General features: G+C 36.7%; 1 protein-coding gene, 1 long non-coding RNA gene and 1 other non-coding gene across 7 annotated transcripts; 1 reads left to right on the plus strand and 2 right to left on the minus strand.

Annotated features, from left to right (window-relative positions):
• Positions 1 to 1,596: 1,596 nt before the first annotated feature.
• LOC144365597 (uncharacterized) lies at positions 1,597 to 4,390 on the minus strand. The gene is made up of 2 exons (XR_013424220.1): positions 3,841 to 4,390; positions 1,597 to 1,770 (listed from the first exon to the last, which is right to left on the minus strand). It is a non-coding gene; the product is annotated as an uncharacterized LOC144365597 (long non-coding RNA).
• On the plus strand, positions 3,147 to 27,227 carry Mob4 (MOB family member 4, phocein). 5 transcript variants are annotated; one of them, XM_078017796.1, is made up of 9 exons: positions 3,169 to 3,382; positions 8,735 to 8,797; positions 13,045 to 13,145; positions 18,019 to 18,061; positions 18,257 to 18,343; positions 22,190 to 22,269; positions 23,916 to 24,027; positions 24,144 to 24,293; positions 27,068 to 27,227. In XM_078017796.1, exons 1-8 carry the CDS (start codon positions 3,323 to 3,325, stop codon positions 24,273 to 24,275), a joined length of 678 nt encoding a protein of 225 aa, XP_077873922.1. In that variant the 5' UTR covers positions 3,169 to 3,322; the 3' UTR covers positions 24,276 to 24,293; positions 27,068 to 27,227. The 5 variants fall into 5 exon arrangements, with proteins under 5 accessions (XP_021581419.1, XP_077873923.1, XP_077873922.1 ...); XM_078017797.1 differs by lacking the exon at positions 24,144 to 24,293 and having other exon boundaries at positions 3,165 to 3,382; XM_005324340.5 differs by lacking the exon at positions 27,068 to 27,227 and having other exon boundaries at positions 3,170 to 3,382; positions 24,144 to 24,281.
• On the minus strand, positions 7,721 to 7,796 carry Trnam-cau (transfer RNA methionine (anticodon CAU)). The gene has a single exon. It is a non-coding gene; the product is annotated as a tRNA-Met (tRNA).

Here is a 27,227-nt window from a genome sequence, read left to right on the forward strand (position 1 = left end):
AGGTAACTACCATTTACACTCCGAGAAATTACCACACAATCTGTGGAATTTAAACTTAGTCCTTAGAGTGAGGTAGAGTCATCTATAGACCAAGAGACATACCAAGAACTCTCCTTTTCACAGATCCTTCCTCCATCTCTGGTAGGGAGGTAGTTTTTGAGTGTTGTCCTAGGATGTTCTACATTTAGTGTTAAGAATTGCTGATCTGCACGTCTCCTTTGTTAAACTTTAAATAACATATGGTGAAAGTCTTGGGCTTTTCATGCTTGTACTGTGCCTACCACATAGTGGGCCTTTTATGTTTTTTTGCAGTACTGAGAATTGACACAGGTCCTCTGCATGCTGGGCAAGTGCTGTAACCCTGAGCTACATCCCCAGCCCTTAATAAATATTTGTTGTATGAGTAATCTTTTTTCTTTGGTGGGGGATTACTTGAGGTTTAACCTAACTGAAACACATCTCCAACTCTTTTTTTTAAAATTTTTTTTTTAGTTGTTGATGGACATTTATTTACTTATTTATTTATATGTAGTGCTGAGACTCAAACCCAGTGCCTCATACACGGTAGGCAAGTGCTCAGCCACTGAGCCAAAACCAAGCCCCCTAGCTCTTTTTATTTTTATTTATTTATTTAATATTATGTTTTAATTGTAGTTGGACACAATATCTTTATTTTTTTATTTTTATGTGGTGCTGAGGATCAACTCAGTGCCCCGCACATGCTAGGCAAGCACTGTACTGCTGAGCCACAACCCCAGTCCCTCTCTTCATTTTTCATTTTGAGACAGGATCTTGTTGAGCTGCTCAGGGCCTCACTAAATTGCTGAGTGTGAGGATGACCTTAGGCCTGACCTAAGCAACTCCGTTTAAAAAACCCCAGTTTGAAACCTTCAGTCTCATTAGGCACATGTAACAGAGCCCTCCAGTATGGCCTCAGACAAGTTACTTCCTCTCACCCTGATAAACAGAGTGAAGCCTCTGGCAGGCTGTCCTCGCCTGGTAAGAGGAAAGGTAAGAAGGTCAGGGTGGAGACTACCTGTTTCTGACCCCAGGGTAAATAAGGATTGAAAGGGAGAGGGGGGTCAAAACCTCCCAAATTTGTTAAATAAAGAGCTAATGAATAGAAATTCAACCAGCCAAAACAAGGATGCACTCTGCATGATGAGGACCTGGACTGACTGATATCCCATCACTGATCCTCTGCATGATCCTCACTGCTCTCAAACTCTACCGCCTCTTCTGGACCCTTGTGACAGCTGCAACTTTTCCGTAGGACCTGACCCTCTCTTCAACCCGTTATCCACTCCACACCAGGAGAAGTCTGCCTTGGTTCCAGATCTGATCACCACAGTTTGAGTGAGTGTGCATCTGCTGGACATAAAGTTTAAGTGAATTTAGCACACAGAGGGAATGTCTGTCTTAGCCTGTCATGATTAAGTGTGTTTGCAGTGCTTATAATTAATCTAGAATTGTTTGCTGTGAATTGATTATGTCTATTGCAGTGCCTAACATTAAGGATTGTTGTTTTCTTGATTAAGAACCTATAGAGTGAAACTGTATTAATTTGAGTGAATAAAGCATTGAAAGGAGCAGAAGCACATGGAGATTCTTTATTTCTTCCTCTTGACTGCATCTGTCACAATTTTGCCCCCTTGTGACACTGAAGTTGGCTGTTAACTTGTGATCCTCCTGCCTCAGCTTCTGGAGTCGCAGGGATTACAGGCATGTGCCACCAAGCCTGGCAAATCTTTTAACAGATAGGAGCAAGTGCTAGGCAGAAAAAAAATAAGTCATTACTCTTATTTAAGAGGTACCAGTGTGCCTGGTTTGATGGCACACACACTGTAATTCCAGCTATTCAGGAGGCTGAGGAAGGCAATCTCAACTTTGAGGTTAGCCTAGGCAATTTTTTTTCTTTTTTTTTTGGTGGTGCTGGGGATTGAATCCAGGGCTTTGGTGCCTGTGAGGCAAGCACTCTGCCAATTGAGCTATACCCCCAGCCCTAGCCTAGGCAATTTAACTAGACCCTGTCTCAAAACAAAAACCAAAACAAAAATGATGAGGCTGGGGATGTGGCTCAAGCGGTAGTCCACTCGGGTGCGAGGGTTGGACCCTCAGCACCATATACAAACAAAGTTGTTGTGTCCCCCGGAAAAAAAAAATTAAAATTCTCTCTCTCTCTCTTAAAAAAACAAAAACCAAAAATAACGGTAAATGGGGACTTGGGATGTAATTCAGTGCTTGCAGGAGACCCCAGGTTTAACCCCAAATACAGAGAAAAGAAAAAAAATTTTTTTTCCTTGAACCCAGGAAGCACTTTACCACTTAGCTACATCCCCAGTCCTTTTTTAAAAAAACTTTTTGAGACAGGGGTCTCTCTAAATTGTTTAAGACCTTAATAAATGCTGAGGCTAGCCTCAAACTTCTGATCCTCCTGCCTCAGCCTTCCCAGTTGCTGGGATGACAGTCCTGTGCCACGGGGCACCGGCCCGGATCTTAAGTTTTCTAAACAGGATTTTTATTTCTTTTCTTTTTTAAACTTAACTTTAAAACTTGGAATCCTGGAAGAAGTAAAAATCCCACTATCAAGGACTACTCATTTCCTTCTGCTTCCGACTTCCAAAAACGCTAATTCTAAGTACACCTAACGCAAAATACCAGACATCCACTCTACATTTTATAATGACCATCTGCGTCTTCTATCTACGCAAACTTGTCATTGAAAAAGTCCTTGGCTTTGTAGACAGCAGGTGGCAAAACATTTAATAGTCAAATTTCCAGTCTAATTTCAGATTGGGTCGATTTCATGCAAATTCCTTATTATTTTTCCCAGACTGGTCCGTTTTCTACCCTGCTTCCCTTAGGTGGATTTTGGGGAGAATTAAGTTTCTTTAAATTTTTGCTTGCACGTGGGTTTACCAAAACGGTCGCCATTGCGTAAACTCTGCCCTTGTAATGTAATTAACAAGAGCCCAAGGGGAGGCACTTAAATATGACGCAAGCCGCGCACACTGCCACAGGGGTCATCCTTGGTCACCACTCTCGGAGCCCGCCCGCGGACCTCCCCAAACCGTCCGTAAACCCCAGCCTTCCTGCCACTATTTCTCCAAGTCGACACCGGAACCTCCCTCCCCCTGCCTAGCCCGCCCTACTTCAGACTCCTCCCTGTCTTCCCGTCCTGCCCCGCGCGGACTACGGCTGTTCCGCAGAGTGCCTCCCCTCCCCAGATTCCGGACCCAGAGTGCCTCAGCGCCCCGCCCCCCGCGCAGGCAGTCGTCCCCTACATCCGGGTACCGACTCTAGCCGCCCAGACTCTGGCACTATGGTCATGGCGGAGGGGACGGCAGTTCTGAGGAGGAACAGGCCGGGCACAAAGGCGCAGGTATCATCTCCACTCCTTTCTTGCCAGGGAACTCTCGGTACCCAGCGGTGCCGCGCTTGCAAGCTGGCGGCCGCCGGGGGAAGGTTGGGCCCCGGCCGCGGGCGGGCGGGCGGGGGCACTGGTCCCCGGCCTGCTCTTCCGGAGCCGCAGCTCCTCTGTCGGGCTGAGACGGCAGTGGCCGCCCTCAAGGCCTGCAGAGCTCAAAACTGAGTGGGGGCGTGAGGCGCTCGTGGCGGTGGGGAACCGGGGTGCCTGCCCCGGCCCCAGGCTATAAGCCTGTCCGGTGACTGCAGGTAATGATCTTGGGGATGAGTTCCAGCTGACTGGCGCCGAAGGGGCGCGGCCAGCCAGGTGGAGACCTTGGGGTTTTCCTAGGGTCAGGGCCGGCGGTGTGGTAGGGGGTGCTAACACAGCCTACCTCCTCCCCGCTTCCATTGCCTACTTGCCTTGTGACGTACCTGTCGGTCTGCTCCCATCCAGCTTGTCTAGCCGGATGCGGGTGGCAATAATTTATCCTCCTCCGGTTGTTTGCCTTTGACCATCACTCCCTCTGCTTCCCTGCAGCTGTTTTCTGGTCCAGCAAGTTTTCAACACCAAGTTGCGACTTGTTAGATATCATTCTTTATAAATTTCCTTGTTAATTTCAATGAAGCATAGTCAGGGAATGAGCTGATTATAATCTCATCAACTTTTAATAGAGCACTATTTGGGGTAAGCTGGTGCTTATTTAGGTATTGCTTCTTAGGATTTGCAAAAGATGGGATGCTTCCCTTAAAAAAATTGAATTGGCATTCAGACTTGATTACTCTCCCAGCCAAAATGACTTGCCATAAAATAGATGCTCTAAAATCAGAAGAGCATGTTTAAAATGTAATTTTAAGGAAAAGTGATGAGTCAGAAAAGAAAACGGTCATGGAGCTATAATCATGTTTGTTAAAATAATAGATTTTAATTTCTTTTACAAAATTGTGGAAAAGAGACTTTTCAGAGGGAGTTTATATATCTGCACCTCTTTCCAGATCCATTAAAGGTAAGGAAGCTGAAGCCTAGGGAAACAATCTACTGAATTTGCTTAAAGTTACCCGGTTAATTCACTAGTGACTTTAACAAGTTGTTTCTGCTACTGTATTTTAGAATTGTTTTGAAAAGTTTTAGTATATAGTCACTTTGTCAGTTACTTCTACTGGCAGTTTTGCCTTCATACTACTGGAAATTTTGTGTGCTTTCTTTTACCATTTCTAAACTTTTTTTTCCTTCTACAGGGTCTTTTCTCAGATAACTATTTCTTATTCTATGGCAAGATTGTTTCTGATTTTCTGATTTTTAAGTGATCAAGTTTCCATTTTTTTGATAGTGGGATAGGAACTGTGGACCCAGAGTGGTAAGCAAGAGCTCTGTCACAGAGAGCCCTGGCCAAAAGTCCTTAATTTTGAAAATTAATTTTAAACAAATACTGTAAAATATCTGTTTGCTATGTTGTCATAAGAAAGCTCCTTTGCATTTTTCCACATTATCACAAATCAAGGCTAAGTAAAATGTAGGAAGATTAAAAGAAAAAAGACTTTAGCAGTATTCTTGTTTGTCACATGAATTTCCTTCAGTGAATATAAAAAATGATGTATTTAAAACTATAGTATATTGGGCTGGGGATGTGGTTCAAGCGGTAGCGCGCTCGCCTGGGTTTGATCCTCAGCACCACATACCAACAAAGATGTTGTGTCCGCCGAGAACTAAAAAATAAATATTAAAAATTCTCTCTCTCTCTCTCCTCTCTCACTCTCTCTTTAAAAAATAAAATAAAACTATAGTATAAAAAGTAGGTGATCTATCTTTCTGCTTTTTTTTTTAATTGGTTAGACTGGAATGTAGGCACATAGTTGTTTTTCAATAAATATTAACGATTAGATGAGAAAAATTTCCCCCTTACCAGAGATTGAACCCAGGTTGCTTAATCGCTGAGCCATATCCTCAGCCTTTTTATTTTTTATTTTGAGACAGGGTCTCATTAAGTTGCTGAGTCTGGATTTGAGCTTGTGATCCTCCTGCCTCAACCTCCTGAGCCCCTGGGATTAAAGGCGTGTACCCAGGAGAGCTAGATTTTTGGTGTCTCATAACATGTCTAAAATATCACAATTATGATAACTGGGGTTTGGCTCAGTGGTAGAGTGCTCACCTCGCACGTGAGAGACCCTGGGTTTGATCCTCAGCACCACATAAAAATAAATAAACAAAATAAAGATATTGTGTCCATGTATAACTAAAAAAATGTTTTTAAAAAATGATGCAAAACTTTTTATTCCCAGTGAAATCATTAACATCTTTTCTATATAGTATTATTATGTATACTCATTAATATTTTTAAGACAAAATAATCTACAGTTTTATTACCATATTGTTTTTTTTGTCCCATTTATTTATTTATTTATTTAGTAGTGCTAGGGATTGAACCCAGGTCCTTACACATACTGGGAAAGTGCTCTTATCATTGAGCTACATCCCAGCCACAATCATTCTAATTTTTTAAATGAAAGAATAAGAAACATTTTAAAATGTGACTCATGTAGGAAGAATTTAAAAACTGCTCTTTAATATTTAGATAATGTCTAAGAAAAGCTATCTGGGAACAAGTTCGAAAGGATTATTTTATTTGACATTTTTCCTTAATAAATTTAGTTCAATATTTTCTTTCAGATAGTACAACTATGAAAACTTAAACACTGGTGAAATGTTTAAGATAATTAAAAAGATATAACCATCACCTAACCTCAGAATATGATGTTGCTAATGTTTTTCTGTCTTCTACTTCCCCCAACCATCCAGAAATGGTGATTTCTTTATACTTTTAATATATGTGCATTATATCTGTGAATATATCTTGCATTTTCTTAAACTTTTATTCATGTGATATCGTACACTGTATATTCTTCCAGTTGTGGGTTTTGTTTTGTTTTGTTTTTTGATACCAGGGATTGAACTCAGGGCATTTGACCACTGAGCCACATTTCCAGCCCTATTTTTTATTTTATTTAGAGACAGGGTCTCGCTGAGTTGCTTAGCACCTCTCCCATGCTGAGATTGTCTTTGAACTGGCTATCCTCTTGTCTCAGCCTCTAGAGCCACTGGGGTTACTGGTGTGTGCCACCCATTGCACCTGGCCTTTTATTTTTACTCAGTGTTTTGAAGACTTTCCTATGATTTTTGATTCATATTTATTGAACATTGATTCAAATTTATGGAATATTACTACGTTTTCCCCCTTCTCAGTTTTACCCCAGAGACTTTTATTGAAGACCAACTGTGTGTCAGGCATTGCTTACTTACTAAGAATATATAGGTACACTTTGCTGGAAAATCAGTCAAATCTATTAATCACTTATCAGGGTTCACAGACATTCCCGTATCTATAGATGATTCAGAAATAGTACCAGATGTTTCACAAAAACATCCCTCTTAGAAGAAGTCATTTGTGGAGCCGGAGTTGTGGCTCAGTGGTAGAGCACTTGCCTCGAAGGTGTGGAGGCACTGAATTCGATCCCTGGTACCACATAAAAACAAATAAAATAAAGGTACTGTGTCCATCTACAACTAAAAAAAAGTCATTTGTCCAAATGCTATATAATCCTAGTTACTTGGAGACTGAGGAAGGACAATTCTAAATTCAAGGCCACCTCAACAATTTAATCTTTTCTCAAAATGAAAAAAGGGCTAGGGATGTAGTTCAGTGGTCAAAAGGCCTGGATTTAATCTCCAGTATCCTAAACCAGCAAACAAAATAGTCGTCTTTTGGATACACACAGCCTTGGGGATCCAACTGGGATCTAACCCAGGACCTGGAACATGCCTAGTGCTCTACCCTTGACCTGTACAGCCAAATGGAGAGCAACTTGTTTTGTTTTGTTGTTGTTCTTTTTTCTTTTCTTTTGTTTTTTTTTAAACCAGGTATTGAACCCAGGGATGCTTAACCTTTGAGTTACATCCCCAGACCTGCTTATTTTTTTATTTTGAGACACGCTTTTCCTAAATTGCTTAGGGCCTTGCTAAGTTGCTGAGGCTGGCTTTGAACTTGTGATCCCCCGCCTCAGCCTCTTGAGTTTCTGGGATTATAGATGTGTACCACTATGCCTGGCTGGATGACTACTTTTTGATGGAGTTTTGTTTTTATTTAGCAATTTGAAATTATCTGGAATTAGAATAAGGATTTATAATATCTTTCTAAAATAACACTTATGGAGCCATAAATTAGCTACTTTAGGTAAGAAACTGATTTAGTTTTTTGATGCCTGGAGACTTTTTTTTTTTTGGTGGTGGTGGTGGTGGTGGTGGTGGTGCTGCTGCTGCTGCTGCTGCTGGGGATTGAACCCAGGGCCTTGTGCATATGAGGCAGACACTCTACCAACTGAGCTATATTCCTAGCCCTAGAGACTTTTTTTTTAGTGCAACTTTTTTTTTAGAGATGTTTAGCTATCTTCAACAAAAAAATGATAGACTCACCTCCCCAATTAAGTTATACATGAAAGGTTAATGGGAACCAGCTTTGAGAGATTTGTGGTTGAAAACAATGTGATTTGTAGTTTGTTTGTCTGTTTATTTATTTATTTATTTTTGAGATTTTTTTAAAAAAATGTTTATTTTTTTAGTTTTAGGTGGGCACAATATCTTTATTTTGTTTTTTTTATGTGGTGCTGAGAATCGAACTCAGTGCCTGACACATGCTAGTGAGCGCACTACCACTTGAGCCATATCCCCAGTCCTGACTTGTATTTAATTTTTAAAAATCTTGATGTTCACCTAAAAACATTGACTAAATTTTTTTTTGAAAAGAGGAGATATTTCCTTGTTCTTTCTTTTTTAAAAATATGTCTGTAGTTTTTGGTGGACCTTTATTTTATTTATTCATTTATATTTGGTGCTGAGAATTGAACCCAGTGCCGCACACATACTAGGCAAGTGCTCTTCCATTGAATCATAACCCCAGCCCCTTTTTTTGGGGGGTGGAATACTGGGGATTGAACTTGGGCACTCAACCACTAAGCTGCATCCACAGCCCTATTTTGTATTTTAGTTAGAGACAGGGGTCTCAGTGAATTGCTTAGTGCCTCACCATTGCTGAGGCTGGTTTTGCACTCACAATCCTTTTGCCTCAACCTCTCCAGCTATTGGGATTACAGGCATGCTCTGCAGCGCCTGGCACTCCAGCCCCTCTTAATTTATTTCTGATAATCACATTATAAAGGCTTTTCTTCCTCTCTAGTGTGAGCTTTGGATTTTTATTCAGAATCAAAATTAATAATAATATTAATGCATCCTCTTTATAACTTTGTATATGTTTTAACCTTTAATTTATTTTTATAGGATTTCTATAATTGGCCTGATGAATCATTTGATGAGATGGACAGTACACTTGCTGTTCAGCAGGTAATAAGAGATTCTTTTATAACTCAGCCTAATTATTTTATTACCTCTTTGGCATAGTTAAGTATTTCTATTTTATTTTTAAACAGCATAAACCAGATTCCACTGAGTTAATGAAATGCCCATTTAAAACTTTAATTAAGCCTCATTTTAAGATGGTATATTCAGGGCTGGGGATGTGGCTCAAGCGGTAGCGCGCTCGCCTGGCATGCGTGCGGCCCAGGTTCGATCCTCAGCACCACATACAGATGTTGTATCTGCCAAATACTAAAAAATAAATATTAAAATTCTCTTTCTCACTCTCACTCTTTCTTAAAAAAAAAAAAAAGATGGTATATTAAACTATAGTCAGTCTTAAATCCACTTTAATATGTTATTTTATACAGACTAGAGTACTAAATTTGATTTTATAATGAACTTAAAATTATTTGAATGATAATTTGAATAACAGATAATTAAACAACATCTGCAGTTTGGGAAAAACAGTAATACGTAGAGCTCATTGTTAAGGATTGCATTAGGGTTTAATAGAAGAGTGACAAAGAGTGAGGTGTAATTAATAGGGGTTGGGGGTGTAGTTCAGTGGTAGAGCATGTACAAGGCCCTGGGTTTGATCCCCAGCCCTATAAAAAAGAAGAAAGAAGGTAAAACAACAAAAATAAAAGCAAGAAATTGGAGTATACTAGTAGATTAGGTATTAGTTAAGCTATAATTTTATTTGCTTTTAACAGTGCTAAGAATTGAACCCAGGCCCTCATGTGTACTAGGCAAGTGCTCTACCACTGAGCTTTATTCCCAAGCCCTAGAAGTGCTTTTTCCATTCCTAAGCCAGAATTTCTATTTGACCACTCTCTGTCATCGCTGTAGTATTTATTTTGGGGTTTCATATCAAGCCTAGAGTTCTTTTTTTGGTAGGGGAGTTTGTGTGTGTGTGTGAGAGAGAGAGTGGGGGGGGGAAGGGAGATTGAATCCCAGGGCCTAGCACATGCTAGGCAAGTGCTCTATCATGCTACATCTTTAGCCTATTTATTTTTTTTATTTTGAGATAAGGTCCAGGCTGGTCTCAAATTTGTTATCCTCCTGCCTCAGCCTCCCAGGTAGCTGGGATTATAGGCATGTGCCACTGTACTGAGCTATTTTTGGTTTTCTTTCTTTCTCTTTTTTTTTTTTAAGAGAGAGAGAATTTTAATATTTATTTTTTAGTTATTGGAGGACACAACATCTTTGTTTGTATGTGGTGCTGAGGATCGAACGCGGGCCGCACACATGCCAGGCAAGCGTGCTACCGCTTGAGCCACATCCCTAGCCCTTTGGTTTTATTTCTAAACTGAAGATCTCTAAGACAACTGATGAAAGTGGCTACTCTAAACAGAATTTCACTGTAGACAAAACAGTCTCATACCGAAAAAAAAATTATATTTAGGACATTCATAGCTAGAGAGAAGTCAATACTTCCCTTCAAAGCTTCAATGGATAGACTACCTCTCATGTTAGGAGTTAATGAGGCCAATGGCTTCAAGTTGAAACCAAAGTTCATTAACTATTCTGAAAATCCTAGGACCCTTAAGAATTATACTTAAGCCAGGTGCAGTGGTGCAAGCCTGTGAAAAGAATCTTTTATGAGCAGAAGGTCTCAACAGTGGGCTTAAAATATTCTGTGGACTGTGTTATAAGCAGATTTTGCTGTTACCTAGGCTTTTCTTTTTTTGAAACAGGATCTCTCTATGTTGCTGAGACTGACCTTAAGCTTGTGAATCTTCTGCCTTAGCCTTCTGAGTCACAGGGATCGCCAAGAAATACAAAAGAATCAGGGTGTATACTCTATTTTTGATGAATTTTGTTCTCTTTATCACTCCATGGCTTTAATATTTCAAACCATTATTTATCTTTGACCTCAAGTAAGGTGGTTTAAGTGAGGCCAGTAAACAAAACTTAAGTCTTTGTGTTCATGGTCTCACTATTTGTTGGAGACATAAGAAAATAAGTGCTATTTTTTTGTGTGAAATAAATGCTAGTAAAAGTTCTATAGAAGGAATCGTGGGGTTAGGAAAGATGAAAATGAATAGACAGATTGCTAATTCAGATAATACAAAAAACAAATGTGGTCATAACCCTAGTCCCTGGAGGTGTAGATTTAGTATAGCTTGCACTTAGCATGCATGAGGCCCTGGGTTGGAACCCCTGCACTGCAAAAACAAAGCAAAAAAGCAAACAACTTTATTGTTAAAAATTGCAATCAATCATCAGAGTTCAGTAAGTCATAATCTTTTTTTAAGAATGGAGAATGCTTTATAACTTGCAGTAACTATATTTGATAGCATTTTCCCCCTTTTGGTACTGGGATTGAATCACTGAACCACATTCCCAGCTTTTTAAATTTTTTATTTTGAGACAGGCTCTTGCTCAATTGCATAGGGGCTCACTAAATTGCTAAGGCTAGCTCTGAATTTCTTGCCTTAGCCTAATCCCACATGCCTGGGATTACAGGCGTGTGCCACTGTGCCTGGCTGTTTGATAGCATTTTACCCACACTAGTTTGACTTTAAAAATTGAAATCAAGCTGGGTATGGTGGTGCACACCTGTATTTCCAGCTGCTTGGGAGGCTGAGGCAGGAGAATCACAAGTTCAAAGCCAGCCTCACCAATTTAACAAGGCCCTAAGGAACTCAGCAAGACCTTGTCTCAAAATAAGATATGAAAAAGGTCTAAGGGTGCTGGGGTTGTAGCTCAGTGGTAGAGTACTTGCCTAGCATGCATGAGGCACTGGATTTGATCCTGAGCACCACATAAAAATAAAAGGTTTTGTGTCCACCTAAAACTAAAATATATATATATGTTTTTTTAAAAGCTCTTTTTTTAAAAAAAAAAAAAAAAGGTCTGGGATGTGGCTCAGTGGGTAAGCACCTGTGGGTTCAGTCCCCCATACTAAAAACAACAACAACAACAAAATTGAAATCAATCTTTTCAAACCCTGCTGCTAAGTTTATATAATATTGTAAACCTGTTGTTGTCATTTTAACAGTATTTACAGCATCTTCATCGGGAGTTTCTTTTCAAGGAAGCATGTTTTTTGCTTTTCCCTAAGAAGCAGCTCCATCTGTTAAAGTTTAATCATGAGATTGCAGAGATTCAGTCACATATTAAGGCTTTGTGTCTAATTCTAGTTGTCTTGCCACTTCTATCATATCTGCAGTTCCTTTGCTACAGTCTTTAACCTGTAAAAGACATTTGTGAGGGTTGCAATCAACTTCCAAACTCCTGTCAGTGTTAACGTATTGACAGCCTTTCACAAATCACAAGTGTTCTTTTTTAATTTAAATTGTTTTTCAGAGTGATACATAAAAACATACAAGTTGTACATGTTAATTGGGGTAATGAGTGGTTTTTTTTGGGGGGGGGGTTACCAGGGATTGAACTCACGATCACTGAGCCACATCCCTAGCCCTGTTTTGTATTTTATTAGATACAGGGTCTCACTGAGTTGCTTAGCGCCTCATTAAATTGCTGAGGCTGGCTTTGAACTCCTGATCCTCCTGCCTCTGCTTCCCGAGCTGCTGGGATTGTAGGTGTGCGCCACCGTGCCTGGCCATGAGTGTTCTTTATACCATTTAGAATGGTAAATCCTTTCCAGATTGTTGGGATTACAGGTGTGCACCACCAGGCCTGGCTGCTTGTCAACTCTTAAAACAACTTTCCTTGGGTATAATTAATATGCCATATAAATAACCATTTAAAGTGTACAATTCTGTAGTTCTATTCAGAGTTGAACAGCCTCAATTTAGTTTAATTTTGGATTGTTTTTGTTGACCCTAAAAGAAAACCCCATCCCCGATAGCAGTCAGCTTCATTCTCCTCTCTGCCTTCCTCTTCTCCTCAAACCTTAGCAACTGATAATCTAGTTTCCATCGCTAGAGGTTTGCTTAATCTAGATATTTTATATAAATGGAATCATATGATATATTCACAGTCACATTTACATTGTCTATATTTTATATTCATATGAAAACTATGGTTTTTCAATTTTGATCCCAGTTCTAGTTTTGATACTCTATCTTCAATGAAGTTGACTTGGAAGGGTTTCCTCCTTTTTTGAGTTAACGGATGAGTCAAAACTTGATTTTCTTTTTAGTGTATAACCCAAAAGTTGAACCACAACTGCAGTTTTGTATTAAAAAATGGAAATACATTTAAAACCAAATTTGTCACGTAGCACAATATTTTAATTAACCATAAGAACTTTTTGTTTATAGTATATTCAACAGAACATAAGGGCAGATTGCTCCAATATTGACAAAATTCTTGAACCTCCTGAAGGCCAAGATGAAGGTGTGTGGAAATATGAACATTTAAGGTAAGTTCTTATGATACATTAAAAAGCAATTATGCTTCTGGTAAAGATATCCTTCAGTATCCACTAATGATAATAATGAATCAGACCTTGTAAAGATCAAAACGCCACATTCTAAAATTTTTGTGTCTTAATTGTTAAAAAGGTTCTTCAGCTTTGTTGTTCACTGGTTGTTTCCCTGTGGAGTAATGCTACAAAGTCACTTGTTTTGAAAGATGGCTGCAGACTTGCTTGTGCATGTTTCTATATTTATGGATTTGGGCCTTACTGTCTTTTTACATGATTTTCCTTAATTGTATCTCTTAACTACAGATGCATTATTTCCATTTTCCCACTCATGAATAACTTTAATAGAGGATCATCTCTAGGTCCTAATCTAGGCTTAATATCTGATGAATTACTTAAGAACTGTCCAAACTTCCAGTCTTCCCTTTGGTAAATAAAGATAAATTATATTCCTAAAGTAAGGATTTTTATGCTTTCATTATATCCTTTGAATGAGATTATTGTTGACTAGTGAATAGGTAGAGTTAACATTATTATTTTTTGTTCTGGGGATTGAACCCAAGGGTGTTGTTACCACTGAGCTAAGTTCCCAGCCCTTTTATTTTTTTTATTTTTATTTTTATTTTTATTTTTGAGACAAGGTCTAGTTGCTTAGGACCTCAATAAGTTGCTGGGGCTGGCCTTGAATTTATGAGCCTCCTTCCTCAGCCTATTGAGTTGCTGGGATTACAGGCATATGCCACCATGCCCAGTTTAGAGTTAACTTTGGAAGCAGCAACATCCTGAAGTTAGTACTAAAATTGTAAACTTCTCAGTGCAAGTAAGAGCTGGGATGAGTTGACAGATTAAATATAGAGAATACAGTATAAGTTTAACTGCATAATACATTTCTTAACTTGTAGACAGGGCTTTTTTTTTATTAATTTTTTTTTTTTTTTAGAGAAGAGAATGAGGGGGGGGGGACAGAGAGAGAGAGAGAATTTTAACATTTATTTATTTATTCTTAGTTCTCGGCGGACACAACATCTTTGTTGGTATGTGGTGCTGCTGAGGATCGAACCCGGGCCGCACGCATGCTAGGCGAGCGTGCTACCGCTTGAGCCACATCCCCAGCCCCTTTTATTAATTCTTGATGCTGTCTGTTTGCTAAGATATGTATATGTCTTGATATGTCCTGTTAAAATGGTTGAGCAATTTTAGAATGATACAACTTCTTTATATGCTTTGCCAGTTATTAGACAAATCACTTGAATATTTTATTTTAATATATTTATTTTTGTGGGGGTGAGGATCAAACCCAGGGCCTCACACTTTCTTTCTTTTTTTTTTTTTTTTTTTAAGATCTTGCTCTATTGTCCAGGCTGAACATGAACTTAAGCTTTCTTTTTTGGGTACTGTGAATTGAACCCAGAGCTTTTCTTATGTTAAACATACATCCTACATCTTACATCCCCAATTCCCAGTGAGCATGTTTGTTCACTACAAACCTAATTCTAAAAAGTGAGGTTTTCCCGGGGATAGAACTCAGTTGGTAGAGTGTCTGCCTCACCTGCACAAAAGCCCTCAGTTCAATCCCCAGTGCGCGCGCGCGCGCACACACACACACACACACACACACACAAAATCTAAAAAGTAAGGTTCAATTTCAGTGTACAAGGTTTTATTTCAGATCTAAGAAAACATTTTGTTCCCTATTTAACCTATACTGTGAGATATGCATTATATGAAACATATAACAGTTTTATTCTGTTTTTCCTGGTGCTTTTATATTTACTTTTGTTATTTTTTTTCTATTAACTACTTTTGAAGGGGCAAATTTAATATTGTAGTCATATATGTATTCTTTGGTCTCTTTGTTATATTGTATGTTACTATAGTTGACCAAGAAGAGTTCCTTAAGTAGCCTTTTTGGGCCTTTTTTTTTTCCCCCACATTCTTGATGTTATTGAACCTGAGGCTATGTACTTGCTGTTATTAATTTTATTATTATGTTACTTTGAGTTGGATCATGACTTTATTCAAATCTCTCAGTAGCTCATTCTTAATCTTTATGATTAGAAAAAGATACCCCTTTGAATGGCGTACAATTTTATGCCAGGATGTGTGGCTTGATACCTGAGATGTCAGACTAAATTTCTGTCCTAGCCTGTGTCTTCAGCTCTGCCATTGTATGTATTGCCCTGTAGTAGATTAATTTAAAGCCTTGCTCTTAGGTTTGTACTGTTTATCCCAGATTATACCTGCAACACTTCAAAACAGTTAATTTTACTGTTGTCTATAAGAAGGTTGGATTAGGTAAGACACTTGCTTATCACCACCACTGTTCGTTACCACTTAATGGGAAACAACTCAAAAACCCATAACCTGTAGCCTACTGATACAGGGAAATAGAGGATGATGGGTAATTTAGAAGTAGTGTTATTTTTGCAATCTAAGAAAAATATTAGGCATCTGGAAAGAAAATTATAGACAACTAAATTTTTGATTCTTGTCTTTTTGTTTTCTTCTATTATAGTGTACCTAAAATAAATATGTAAATGAGTGTGGTTTTTCTTTTACCAAATTAGTTCATATATGTCCTCTTTATTCTTATCATTTGGAAATCCCTTTCATCTTCTAATTGTTTAGGTTTTAGCTTTGCATTGGGGGGAAGCAAAGTTTGTTTTGGTTTATTTGGTTGTTTGGTAGTTTGTATTTGGGATTTAACCCAGGGACACTTTCCCACTGAGCCATATCTCCAGCCCTTTTCAATTTTATTTTATTTTATTTTTTGAGACAGGGTCTCACTAAGTTGCTGAGGGCTTTGCTGAGTAGTTGAGGCTGACCTCAAACTTGCAGTCCTCCTGCCTCAGTCTCCCAAGTTGTTAGGATTATAGTTCCACCATGCCTGGTGGAACCAAAGTATTTTTAATTTGTTTGTGGGGGAAACAGTTTTGATTTTCAACCTTGATATGGTACACTAAATATTACTAGATAGTATTTTTATAGGGAACACATTCAGTAGCTTGACAACTATAAAATTATTTTTATGACTTAGAGGATTGTCTTACATCAAATGCCTATTTAAAACTGTCTTGTAATTTCCTACATTCTTCATTTATTAAAAAATATTGAGGAGCCAGGGTTGTGGCTCAGCGGTAGAGCACTTGCCTTTCACATGTGAGACCCTGGGTTCAATTCTCAGCACCACATACAGAAATAAATAAGTGAAATAAAGGTGTTGTGTCCAACTACAACTAAAAAAATTTTTTTAAAAATTGAGGACTTACTGTATGTCAGTCATTATATAGGCTTTACAATTATTAGTTTGTTTTAGAAGAAAAGAATATTACCAAAAAATTGCCAAAGGCCTAAGGGTGCGATTTAATGGTTGAGCACTTGCCTAACATACACAGGGCCCTGGGTTTAATTTCCAGCAGTGGGGGGAAAAAATTGGCAAGATCTGTTAAGTACAAAAGCATTTTAGAAAATTGTATATGATCTGATCCCAATATATTTTATTTTATTTTTTATTTTTTTAAATATTTATTTATTTTTAGTTCTCGGCGGACACAACATCTTTGTTTGTATGTGGTGCTGAGGATTGAACCCGGGACGCACGAATGCCAGGCAAGCGTGCTACCACTTGAGCCACATCCCTAGCCCCCAGTATATTTAAAAAAATTTTATTTTTGTAGGTTGTAGAGGGACATCATGCCTTTATTTTATTTATTTTTGCATGGGATGCTAAGGATCAAACCCAGTGTCTCACACATGCTAAGTGAGTGCTCTGCCACTGATCCACAACCCCAGCCCAATCCCAATATATTTTAATCTGTACATAGAAAAATAAATTTGCATTAAAACAGTAGTTAACTTTTGGGAGAAATAATTGAATTATAGAGAATTTAGATCTTCTACATTATAAATTTGGTAATGTTTGACTTTTGATTATTGTTTTAGTTTTATGGTGCTGGGAATAGAACCCAGAGCCTCATACTGGCTAGAAACAAGCAAGTGCTCTTCCATTGATGTACACCCCCAACTCTGAAGATTTTAAAGGAGTATGTTATTCATAGTGAGAATAAAACTTTGAAAATACATATAACACATTTAGTCTATCAGAAAAAGTCTAGTATTCTGTGTCTCTTTGTATATGAGTATATACATATACTTTTTTTTTTTTTTAAGGGGCAGCTGTTTTTTTTTAAGAGAGAATTTTAATATTTATTTATACATATACTTTTTTAGACAACTGAAATATTACTGTAAACATTTACCCTTTGTATATATGTGCCAATATTTTACTACCCTCCCATTGAAATATTTCAAAAAAATTTGTCATATTATAGTTCCTGTGAACATCTTTGTAATCTGTATCTGCTGCAGTTCTAATTATTTTATTACAATAGATGGATGATTTAGTTTAAAAGTACACAATTTCTAAGACTGGTTAAATATTTTCAAATTACCTCTTACAAAAATCATTAATTTCTAATGTATAAAAGAACAATCAACTCTCTGGACTCTGCTGTTGAACCTTTTTGGGTCATTGCTTTTGGGTTTTAATATGTAAATCTTTGGAAGAAATGTGCCATTGTCAGTTCTTGTGGTGGTGATAATAGTGGTGAGAAAGGAAGAATGATACTGATGAGATTCTATTTCTACAATTAATTTTCTAAAAATAACTGGAGCCAGGCATGGTGGCATGTGCCTATAGTCCCAGCTACAAGGGAGGCTAAGGTGGGAGGATTGCTTGAGCCCACAAGTTCAAGATCAGTCTGGGCAACATAGCAAGGTCCTGGCTCAAAAAGAAAAAGGAAAAAAAAAAAGAAAAAAAAAACCTGTGGAGAATAAATGTGATTTTTCATTTATATATTTGCATTTTCAGGCAATTCTGCCTTGAACTAAATGGACTTGCTGTCAAACTTCAGGTAATATTTTCTGTGAGTTAAAGCTGTAATTAAAAGTTCTGATATATTTCTGTTTCTGTAACTTAATGTGATTACAAAGACTTATCCAACTTTTCTAATAATTTTTCTTGTATTTTATATGGAAATGTAATAACCCAAATGATAATCATTTTCATCATTATTTTACATATTAACAAATACAATTATTTTTAACAGAGTGAATGCCACCCAGATACTTGTACTCAAATGACAGCAACTGAACAATGGATTTTTCTTTGTGCAGCTCATAAAACTCCAAAAGAGGTGAGGATTTATGAAATAGAATAACTAATAATCATCATAACCTAAATATCTTTAAGACATTGGTAGGCAGATTTTTAGAATTTTCAATTTCTGTTTGTTTTGCCACTTGGTTTAGAATGTCTTGCCTGCAAGGTTATTACCACAGTGCTGTTTTAGGATTTCTTATGATTAGCGTCATTTTTCATACTTCAACAATTACGTGCAGTAGAACTCACTTTCTGATTAACTGACTTACCACAAAATAATATCTTTCACACTAATAGTTGAGATATGCTTGTTTATATTTTTGTTGTCATATTTTCTTTTTTTAAAACATTTTTTATTGTTGTAGATGGACAATATTTATTTCTATTTGTTTATTTATTTGTTTATTTGGTGCCGAGGATTTTGAACCCAGGGCCTCTGCTAGGCAAGTGCTCTACTACGGAGCCCTTATATTTTCTTTTGAGAGGCAGAACCATTGATTACTTATTGATGTCTAGTCTTTTTTTAAAAAAATACTTTTTTTGTTGTTGATGGACCTTTAATTAATTAATTAATATGTGGTACTGAAAATCAAACTCAGTACCTCACATATGCTACGAGAGTGTTCTACCATTGAACCACAACCCCAGGCCTGATGCCTAGTCTTAGTAGAAATGTTACTTTTGAGATTTTAATATTTATGTTGTTTTTCTTCTCAGTTTTTGTCAGGGTATGAGTGTGAACAATAGCAATTGTTTATCATATTTATTTTAAGTCATTCCTTTTTATTATCTGATGCCTAATATGTATTCACTTTTCCTTGTTTTAAAAATGTCCTTTATAGCTGGTTTGTTTACACTATGCATTGTGTTTCCCATGACCTGCATTTTTAAAAAATCTATAGTAATTACTTTTTACTTGACATTTATTAAGGATATTGCTCTAGGCCAGTTCTGTAGAATTATTGATCTTCAAATGGTTATTATATTGAGAGATCTCTAAAGCTAAAGAAAGCGATGTTCAACTTGCAAAATCAGTATTTGGTGTTCTTTTGTTTGAAAAAAGATAAATTCCTATAGGCGCATTGGCTCACTCCGGTAATCCCAGCGGCCCTGGAAGCTGAGGCAGGACGATCACAGGTTCAAAGCCAGCCTCAGCAAAAGTGAGGCACTAAGCAAATCAGTAAGACCCTGTCTTTAAATAAAATGCAAAATAGGGCTGAGGATGTGGCTCAGTGGTCGAGTGTCCCTGAGTTCAATTCCTGGCACCCCCCACCCCCCATGCCCCCGAAAAAAGGGGGATAAATTCCCAGAATAAGGAGTATGTGGTACCTGTGTAAGCAAATGGTAATTATTTGGAAGACCAGTTTCATTCAGGATTACATTTTTTGTATTAGTAGAGTGAAGTAACATGAAGATTGTGCATCAGTTTATATCTGGGAAAATCCACATAGCTTTTCATTGATAATTCCCTGAAGTTGGCTAGTTAATGTAGTGATTAATATGATAAGTGAAGTTAAGAAGCTGTATTATGTCAGTTTTTCATTTCTATGACAACAACTACCTGACATGAACAACTTAAAGGAAGAAAGATTTGTTTTGGCTAATGGCTTAAGAAGTATAAGTCCATGTTGGGCTGGCTGTAATACTTTGGGCTTCAGGTAAAACAGATCATGGTAAAAGGGCATGGCTGAAGAAAGCTGCTCAGCTCATGACAGCTGGAAAGCAGAAGGGAGGGAGTGGCCAGGAACTATAAATACCCTTTAGGGCATGCCCCCAGAAACCTTCTTCCTCCAACCATGTCCCAGTGCCTACAATTTCTACCACCTCCTAGTATTCCATTCACTTATTAATGGATCAATCACTAATGAAGTCAGAGCCTTCATGAACTAGTCACCTCCTAAAAGCTCCACCTCTAAGCATTGCTGCATTGGAGACCAAACCTTCAGCACATGAGACTGTAGGGAACATTCTATATCCAAACCATAACAAAAACTAAGTCAAGAAGACCAGGTTCCTTTTGCCAAAATGTAAAGATGCATTTTTCTCACTTTGGGTTAGAGATGTTCTGTTTGTGATACATTATGTCTTAAATATAGTGTCATTCTCACATCTACTGTCTTCCCTATTAATATTAAATGTAAGCTGGGGTAATCATTAGCATTAGGACCTATAATGAAGTCTTAAATTGCAACATTGCTTGCTGAGTTCTAGTTACAATGAATTGGCCAAATGTCAAGGAAGGATGATAGTGCTGTTTCCAAGTGATAGTTTATAGAATGATGTTAATATTAAAAATAAAAACAGAAAGCCAGGCATGGTGGCACACACCCATAATCCCAGAGGCTTGGGAGTTTAACAGGAGGATAAAAAATTCAAAGCTAGCCTCAGCAACTTAGCAAGGCCCTAAGCAATTTAACAAGTAAGCACCCTCAGTTCAAACCCCAGTATACTTTCTGAACTCTTTTGAGGTAATTGTGCATAATCAAGAAACTATAGAAATTGACTAGTAGATAATAAAATTGCCTTTAATTTATACAGTATCTCACTAAATTGCTAATGCTGACTTCAAATTTTTGATTTTCCTACCTTAATTATCTAAGTTGCTGAGATTATAGGTATATACCTCCTGCCCAGGATTTTTTGTTTGTTTTTTTGGCACTAGGGATTGAACCCAGGTATGCCTTACCACAGAGCTCCATACCCAGCCCTTTATTTTTTATTTTTCCCATTCAGTGAGTAGGGCCTCCCTAAGTTGTTGAGGCTGGCTTCAAATTTGCAGTCCTCTTGCCTCAGTCTCCTGAGTCTCCTGGATTGCAGGTGTGTACCACCATGCCCAGCCAACCTCACCCCCTTTTAGTTGTTTATATATTTGCCATGATACCATACTGAGCTGTCTTTAGTAGTTATTGCATTTCTAAATGTCAACTTCAGTTTCAGCACCTGAAAAATAATTCAAATTACTAAATAAAGCTAGAATCATTATTATTCCTTTCTCTAGTTGTTTTCCTTCTGGTCCATTCTTGGCTTATTCCTAATCATTCTTGTCCCTTGATGTTTCTTCCTGTCTGTCTTCAGGGAAATTACTTTGTAGTTTTATTTTTCTCTTTAAGTTCACTGACTCTCCATGAGCTGATATATTTGATTGTTTCTGATAAATGTAATAGAATAAGACAGGTTTATTAAAACTTAAAGATACTTAAAGTTTTTACATGAAAATTTAAAAGAGGTTCAAGGAGAAAGTGTTTTAGAGAGCTTTTAGATTGGTAAATGGCATGTTTTCCAGGTTGTAGGAAGTCAGTGGTCCCTGGAAATAATTTGTGAAGGGAAGGAAGCTTTGGGACACTTAGTAATGTATAAACCAGTAGGCTAGGAATTAGTGTATCTGGGATGTTGTTTGGGAGCCGTTTTTCCTAACTATATGATTTGTATAAGTTATTGACCATTCATTTGACGTTGAATGTATAATCATGTTGGATTAGTTAAATCAGGGGTGCTTTTCACTTGTTTTTTTGTTTTTGTTTTTGTATTGCTGGGGATCATCCCAGGACCTTTCACAAGCTAGGCAAGTGCTTTACCACTGAGTTACATCCCCAGCCATCTTCCCAGTCCTAAACATTGTTTTCTTCTAGGTTTATTGTTTGGAATGAAATTGGGAGACTGATTAATGTATCTTCTAGAAGCCTGATATTATGGTTCATGTGAATAAAAAAGCTTTATTTATTGATGTAACATTGTATTTTATGATCATTTTGAAATTGTAAAGGACTTTTTTCTTAGGATATACTCAAGTCTTTGGAGTAAGTTACCTAGATAATAAATATACCTAATTTAAGAGATAGAGCTTTATGCTGATGCATTTTTAAAATCTTTTCTTTTCTAGTGTCCTGCTATAGACTATACTAGACACACACTTGATGGTGCTGCGTGTCTTCTGAATAGCAATAAATATTTTCCCAGCAGGTAAACAAAGCTTTAAACATGATGTTAAATTTTGTGAGTTTACTTTAAAAGATTGATGTTTTAAAACTAAAATTAGGTGGTGGTTATTATTTTTTTTTAAGCTGTGTTTATTTGTTTATGGATTTTTATGGGCTTTTTTTTTTTTTTTTAAATTTTTATTTTGGTGGTACTGGCAGTTGAACCCAGGACCTTGTGTGTGCTAGGCAAGACTCTACCTTTGAACTACATCTTTAGTCAAATTACTGTGATATATTTTGGCTTGCTCATATTATTCAAGTTTTAAAATTAGGATTATAGTTAAACAGCAGGACTTGTTTCCTAAACCTCATAGACCAATTCAATCAAGATTAATTCTGCCTCTGTGCACCATTTCCTAGGTCTCTTCCTATCATGCTTTAGAGTTGAGATATTTACGAGCTTGTTCACTTGAATCACTGATAGTCAGCCTCTCCTTATACAGTATTCCTACAGTGCAGACTTTCCTAAGTTGGAGCATTTGTTTTTGTAGGATTCTTTTTTCTCTCCTATAGTTTTTTTTGTTTGTTTGTTTCCCTATAGATTTTTAAGATCTGGGAAGAAGCCATGTATACATTATATTATTGGTGAGGTTTGTGATTGGTCTTTTATTCTTTTAAGATATTTGTTACTAACCTGGGAGGCTGAGTCAGGAAGATGCAAGGAAGATTGGCCAGCTTGGGAAACCTGGGGAGACTCTATCTCAAAAATTTTGAAAAAGGGGATAGGGGGCCGGGATTGTGGCTCAAGCAGTAGCGCACTCGCTTGGCGTGCGTGTGGCCCGGGTTCGATCCTCAGCACCACATACCAACAAAGATGTTGTGTCTGCCGAGAATTAAAAAATAAAAATGTTAAAAATTCAAAAAAAAAAAAAAAGGGGGGGGGGATAGGAATATGTAGCTCAGTGGTAGAGTACTTGACTACAATGTGTGAGGCCCTGGATTCAATACTCAGTACTGGGGAGTAGGGGACGTGAGTCAATTTGTTTCCTGGTGGTTGGACTTGAGATTTTTTTCCTCCAAAATATTTATATTTGCTCAAGAAGCTCATATAAAATACTTTTTTTTTTTTTAAGTGGGGCTGGGGACATAGCTCAGTTGGAAGAGTGCTTGCCTCGTATGGACAAGGCCCTGGATTCAATCCCCAGCACCACAAACAAACAAACAAAAGTGATTTTATTTCAATATCCTGTATATACATATTTTTAAAAAGAATATCAGAAATAGGCATATTTTGATTTTTTAAAAAATCCAGTTCTATAGAATAAGGAATATTCCTCTTTGTTTTAATCACCTCTACTGGACAGAGTATTAACATAGTAAAATGTTGTATTAAGTTTTGAGTTATCAGGGATTCATTTTAACTATATTGAACTTTATAAGTTTCAGAACTATAATATTGAATTTAACTTCAGTACTGTGGTTAAGGTGAAAGAGCACTGGCCCAGGAGTGAGGAATAATGGGAGGGTTACAGGTCTGCTTCTGGCACTTGTTAGTATTGTGTGATTTTAGATTAGTCACTTATTTTTTCTAGATGTAGATTTCTATACTTGTAAATTGAGAAGATTGTATTATATTGTCCTAACATTTTATTGAGCTCTATGAATCCATGATTTTGTTTCTGTTTTTAGGGTTAGCATAAAAGAATCATCTGTAGCAAAACTAGGATCAGTATGCCGTAGAATTTACAGAATATTTTCACATGCTTATTTCCATCACCGGCAGATATTTGATGAGTATGAAGTAAGTATATTTCATTAATTATACTAATAACATTTTTATCAGAATGATAACATGTGTTGATATTCTAGTTTTTTGATTTTGGATAATAAAATAACTTCTTTTCCTTCTTTCTACAGAATGAAACATTTTTATGTCATCGATTTACTAAATTTGTGATGAAATATAATTTGATGTCGAAGGATAACCTGATTGTACCAATTTTAGAAGAGGAAGTTCAGAATTCAGTTTCTGGGGAAAGTGAAGCATGAAGGGAATCATAGAAAAATGTACTGATCACATAATTAACATTAATTATGTACTGTATATATATATATCATTTTAGACACATCAATCATGTATCCACATTATAGCTTCTTTCTTTAGTATAGGTTTTTGTATGCTGTGTGTTGCCTTTTAAAATGGGAAATACTTTTTAAGTTATTCATGAGCTGTATATTCACCAGTGTGGCACTCACAGTTTTTAAATAAGATTAGTATTATCTGTTTATAATGCTTGTTAATAAAAGAATTTACAGTTTGGTAAAATTGCTGCTAAACAATCATTGGATCACAATCCTCATCAAATAAACCTATCTATAAAAATGAGTGAGCTTGAAGTTTCAACAAGCCATTTACTGAAAAGATAGTAATGTTTTCCTTTGGTTTTACCCCTGAGTTTAGATATTTTAAACAATTCTGTAGTACATAGTTTCATCTTAACTGTTAACATTTTGAAAATTAGATAAGTGTTTTAAAATTCTGTTTATAGTTTTTGATATACATATGTGATTATTATCCAAATAAAAGAGCAAATGAGGGATTAGTAATACTTAAATAAGTTTACTATGCTACATAAAGTATGTTCTAGGCCAGTATAGTGTAGTTGGAAAGGTTTTACCTTTTCACAGTAGCAGATTATTAAATATGTGATGATGATAACAGTAAAGCACTAAATGATGTTCCCACTGGAAACCTGCCCTGTCTCCTCCTCCTCATATCCCTTAATCCTCTCCCCAAACCACTTTGGCTTAGAAGTTTTTTCACCATGATTTAGTTGTGGCTTACTCCTATTTATATTTGTATTAATTGCTTACAGATTATACCTCATATTAGCAATTATTTTACACTACAGGAAAACTGTATTGGCATAGGCTCTTGCTTATCTTTGTTTTGGGAAATTGTTCTTACTACTTAGAAAATAGCCTTAAGATAGTTTGACTTTTCCTGTTAGTGATATTAATCTTCTAATCCTAGCAGCATTAAATAGAAATGAAGACATACTATAGTATTTATTTTATGCCCCCTCCCCAAAAATTTATGTTGAATTATTATACAGGTGAGATTATTTGCAGTAATTTACAGGTTCCAATGGTGTTTATGCATGGTCATATGTTTGGGGACTTTGTCATAATTCATTGTCTTTAACAAAAATTCAAGTGCAGGTTTAACAATTTTATAATTTCTTGAATAAGGTTTTTTGTAAAGTGTTGGAGGTCTTATTGCCAAACTGGTTATAATGACTCACTAAGATAGGATAAAAAAATTGTACGTGTTGTGAAGAAAATACTGAAAGCCATCTCTTGACCAAACTAAACAAACTTGAGGAACTTTTTTTTTTTTTTCATTTAAAGGGGTTATTTTGAAGTGAAGATGAAAATGTATTCATCTTAATTTTTTTTTAATTTGAAGAAATAAATTATACTGTATTACAAGGCAAGTATGTACAGAAAAGGGTGGGAAATAGTAGAAGACTGAGAGTATGTTTATATAGTTTAGTCTTTTCCAAGCCTGCCTGTCTTTTTTGACTTTTAAACAGTACTATCCCAGCAGCCACAGTCATTACTGTACCACAAACCACAATTATCTTTCAAGAAGTTTTATGTTCACAGTGAAAGGAATGTGTTGACTTTGAAATTATGCATTTATATTAATGTTACTATAAACCAATGGGAATACTACTTTTTAAGCAAATTTGCTAAATATTGAGAGACTAAACTACTAAGTTAATAAATTATATGTAGCAATGTAGCTCTTCTCTGGATGGTGTCTCACAATGGATTTCTGTTTCTTGAATATTTTCTTAGTGAACATTTGAGCTAAGGTAGTGACTGGGATTGGTGATTTGGCTAAATATTTTGAATCTTAGTGTTAACAGGGAAATAAAATACCATTTTTTTCCTAACTCATTCCATCCTCCTCCCTGTACTTTGTGTTTGGAATTGATCTTTAAAAAACAAACTCACTCACTCCAAAAGAAAACCTCAGTTCGTAGTCTTGGTTTTGTATTTTTTATTCATATTGACATCTCACTAATCCTCATTATACTGTGAAATTAATTGACTATACTTGTTAAGACCTTAAATGAAATAATTTCTGGTTTTCTTTAATACTATTTTCAGAATTTTGAAAATGCACATGTACATAAGTGGTGTTTTTTTAAAAAAGGATTATTGAACCTGAGCTGGCAAACCATTGATTAATAAAGTGTTATAAGAAGAGGAAAAATGGAGAATTCACCGTTCTGTGTGATAAGAAAGTTAGGCTTTACTTTTTGTTTTAAAAACCTTATATAAATCCAAAAGTTAAAATTAAATTTTCTTTTCATAAAGACATATGGTCAACTCACTCTCTTTCCTGTTAATTCTGAAAAAGTAGCCAACTTCTAATCACTTACATTTCTCTAAGAATTATAAAGTTCCTTTGTCTATATTTTCTTTTCTATGACTTGAGGTGTCAAATTTGAATTTCTAGAAGTATCTCAGGTTTGATTGTTTTTTTCTTGTTGTTGTTTTGTTTTGTTTTTCAGTGCTGAGGATTTAACCCAGGGATGCTTAACCACTGAGTCATATCCCTAGCTTTTTTTATTTTTGCAGTGAAACAGGATCTCACTAACTCACTTAGGACCTCACTAAGTTGCGGAGGCTGGCTTTGAATTTGTGATCCTCCTGCCTCAGCCTCCCGAGTCACCAGTCTTATAGGTGTATGCCACCACACCCAGCCTGGTTATGATTAAATTCTTTTCTTTTTTTTTTTTTTTTAATTTTTAATACTTATTTTTCAGTTCTCGGCGGACACAACATCTTTTGTTGGTATGTGGTGCTGAGGATCGAACCCGGGTCGCACACCAGGCGAGCACGCTACCGCTTGAGCCACATCCCCAGCCCCATGGTTAAATTCTTAATAACCACATTTTTTACTATCAGAATAAAATTAGAAACCTA

This window comes from Ictidomys tridecemlineatus, chromosome 7 (genome assembly GCF_052094955.1).
Source record: "Ictidomys tridecemlineatus isolate mIctTri1 chromosome 7, mIctTri1.hap1, whole genome shotgun sequence".
Lineage (NCBI taxonomy): Eukaryota > Metazoa > Chordata > Mammalia > Rodentia > Sciuridae > Ictidomys > Ictidomys tridecemlineatus.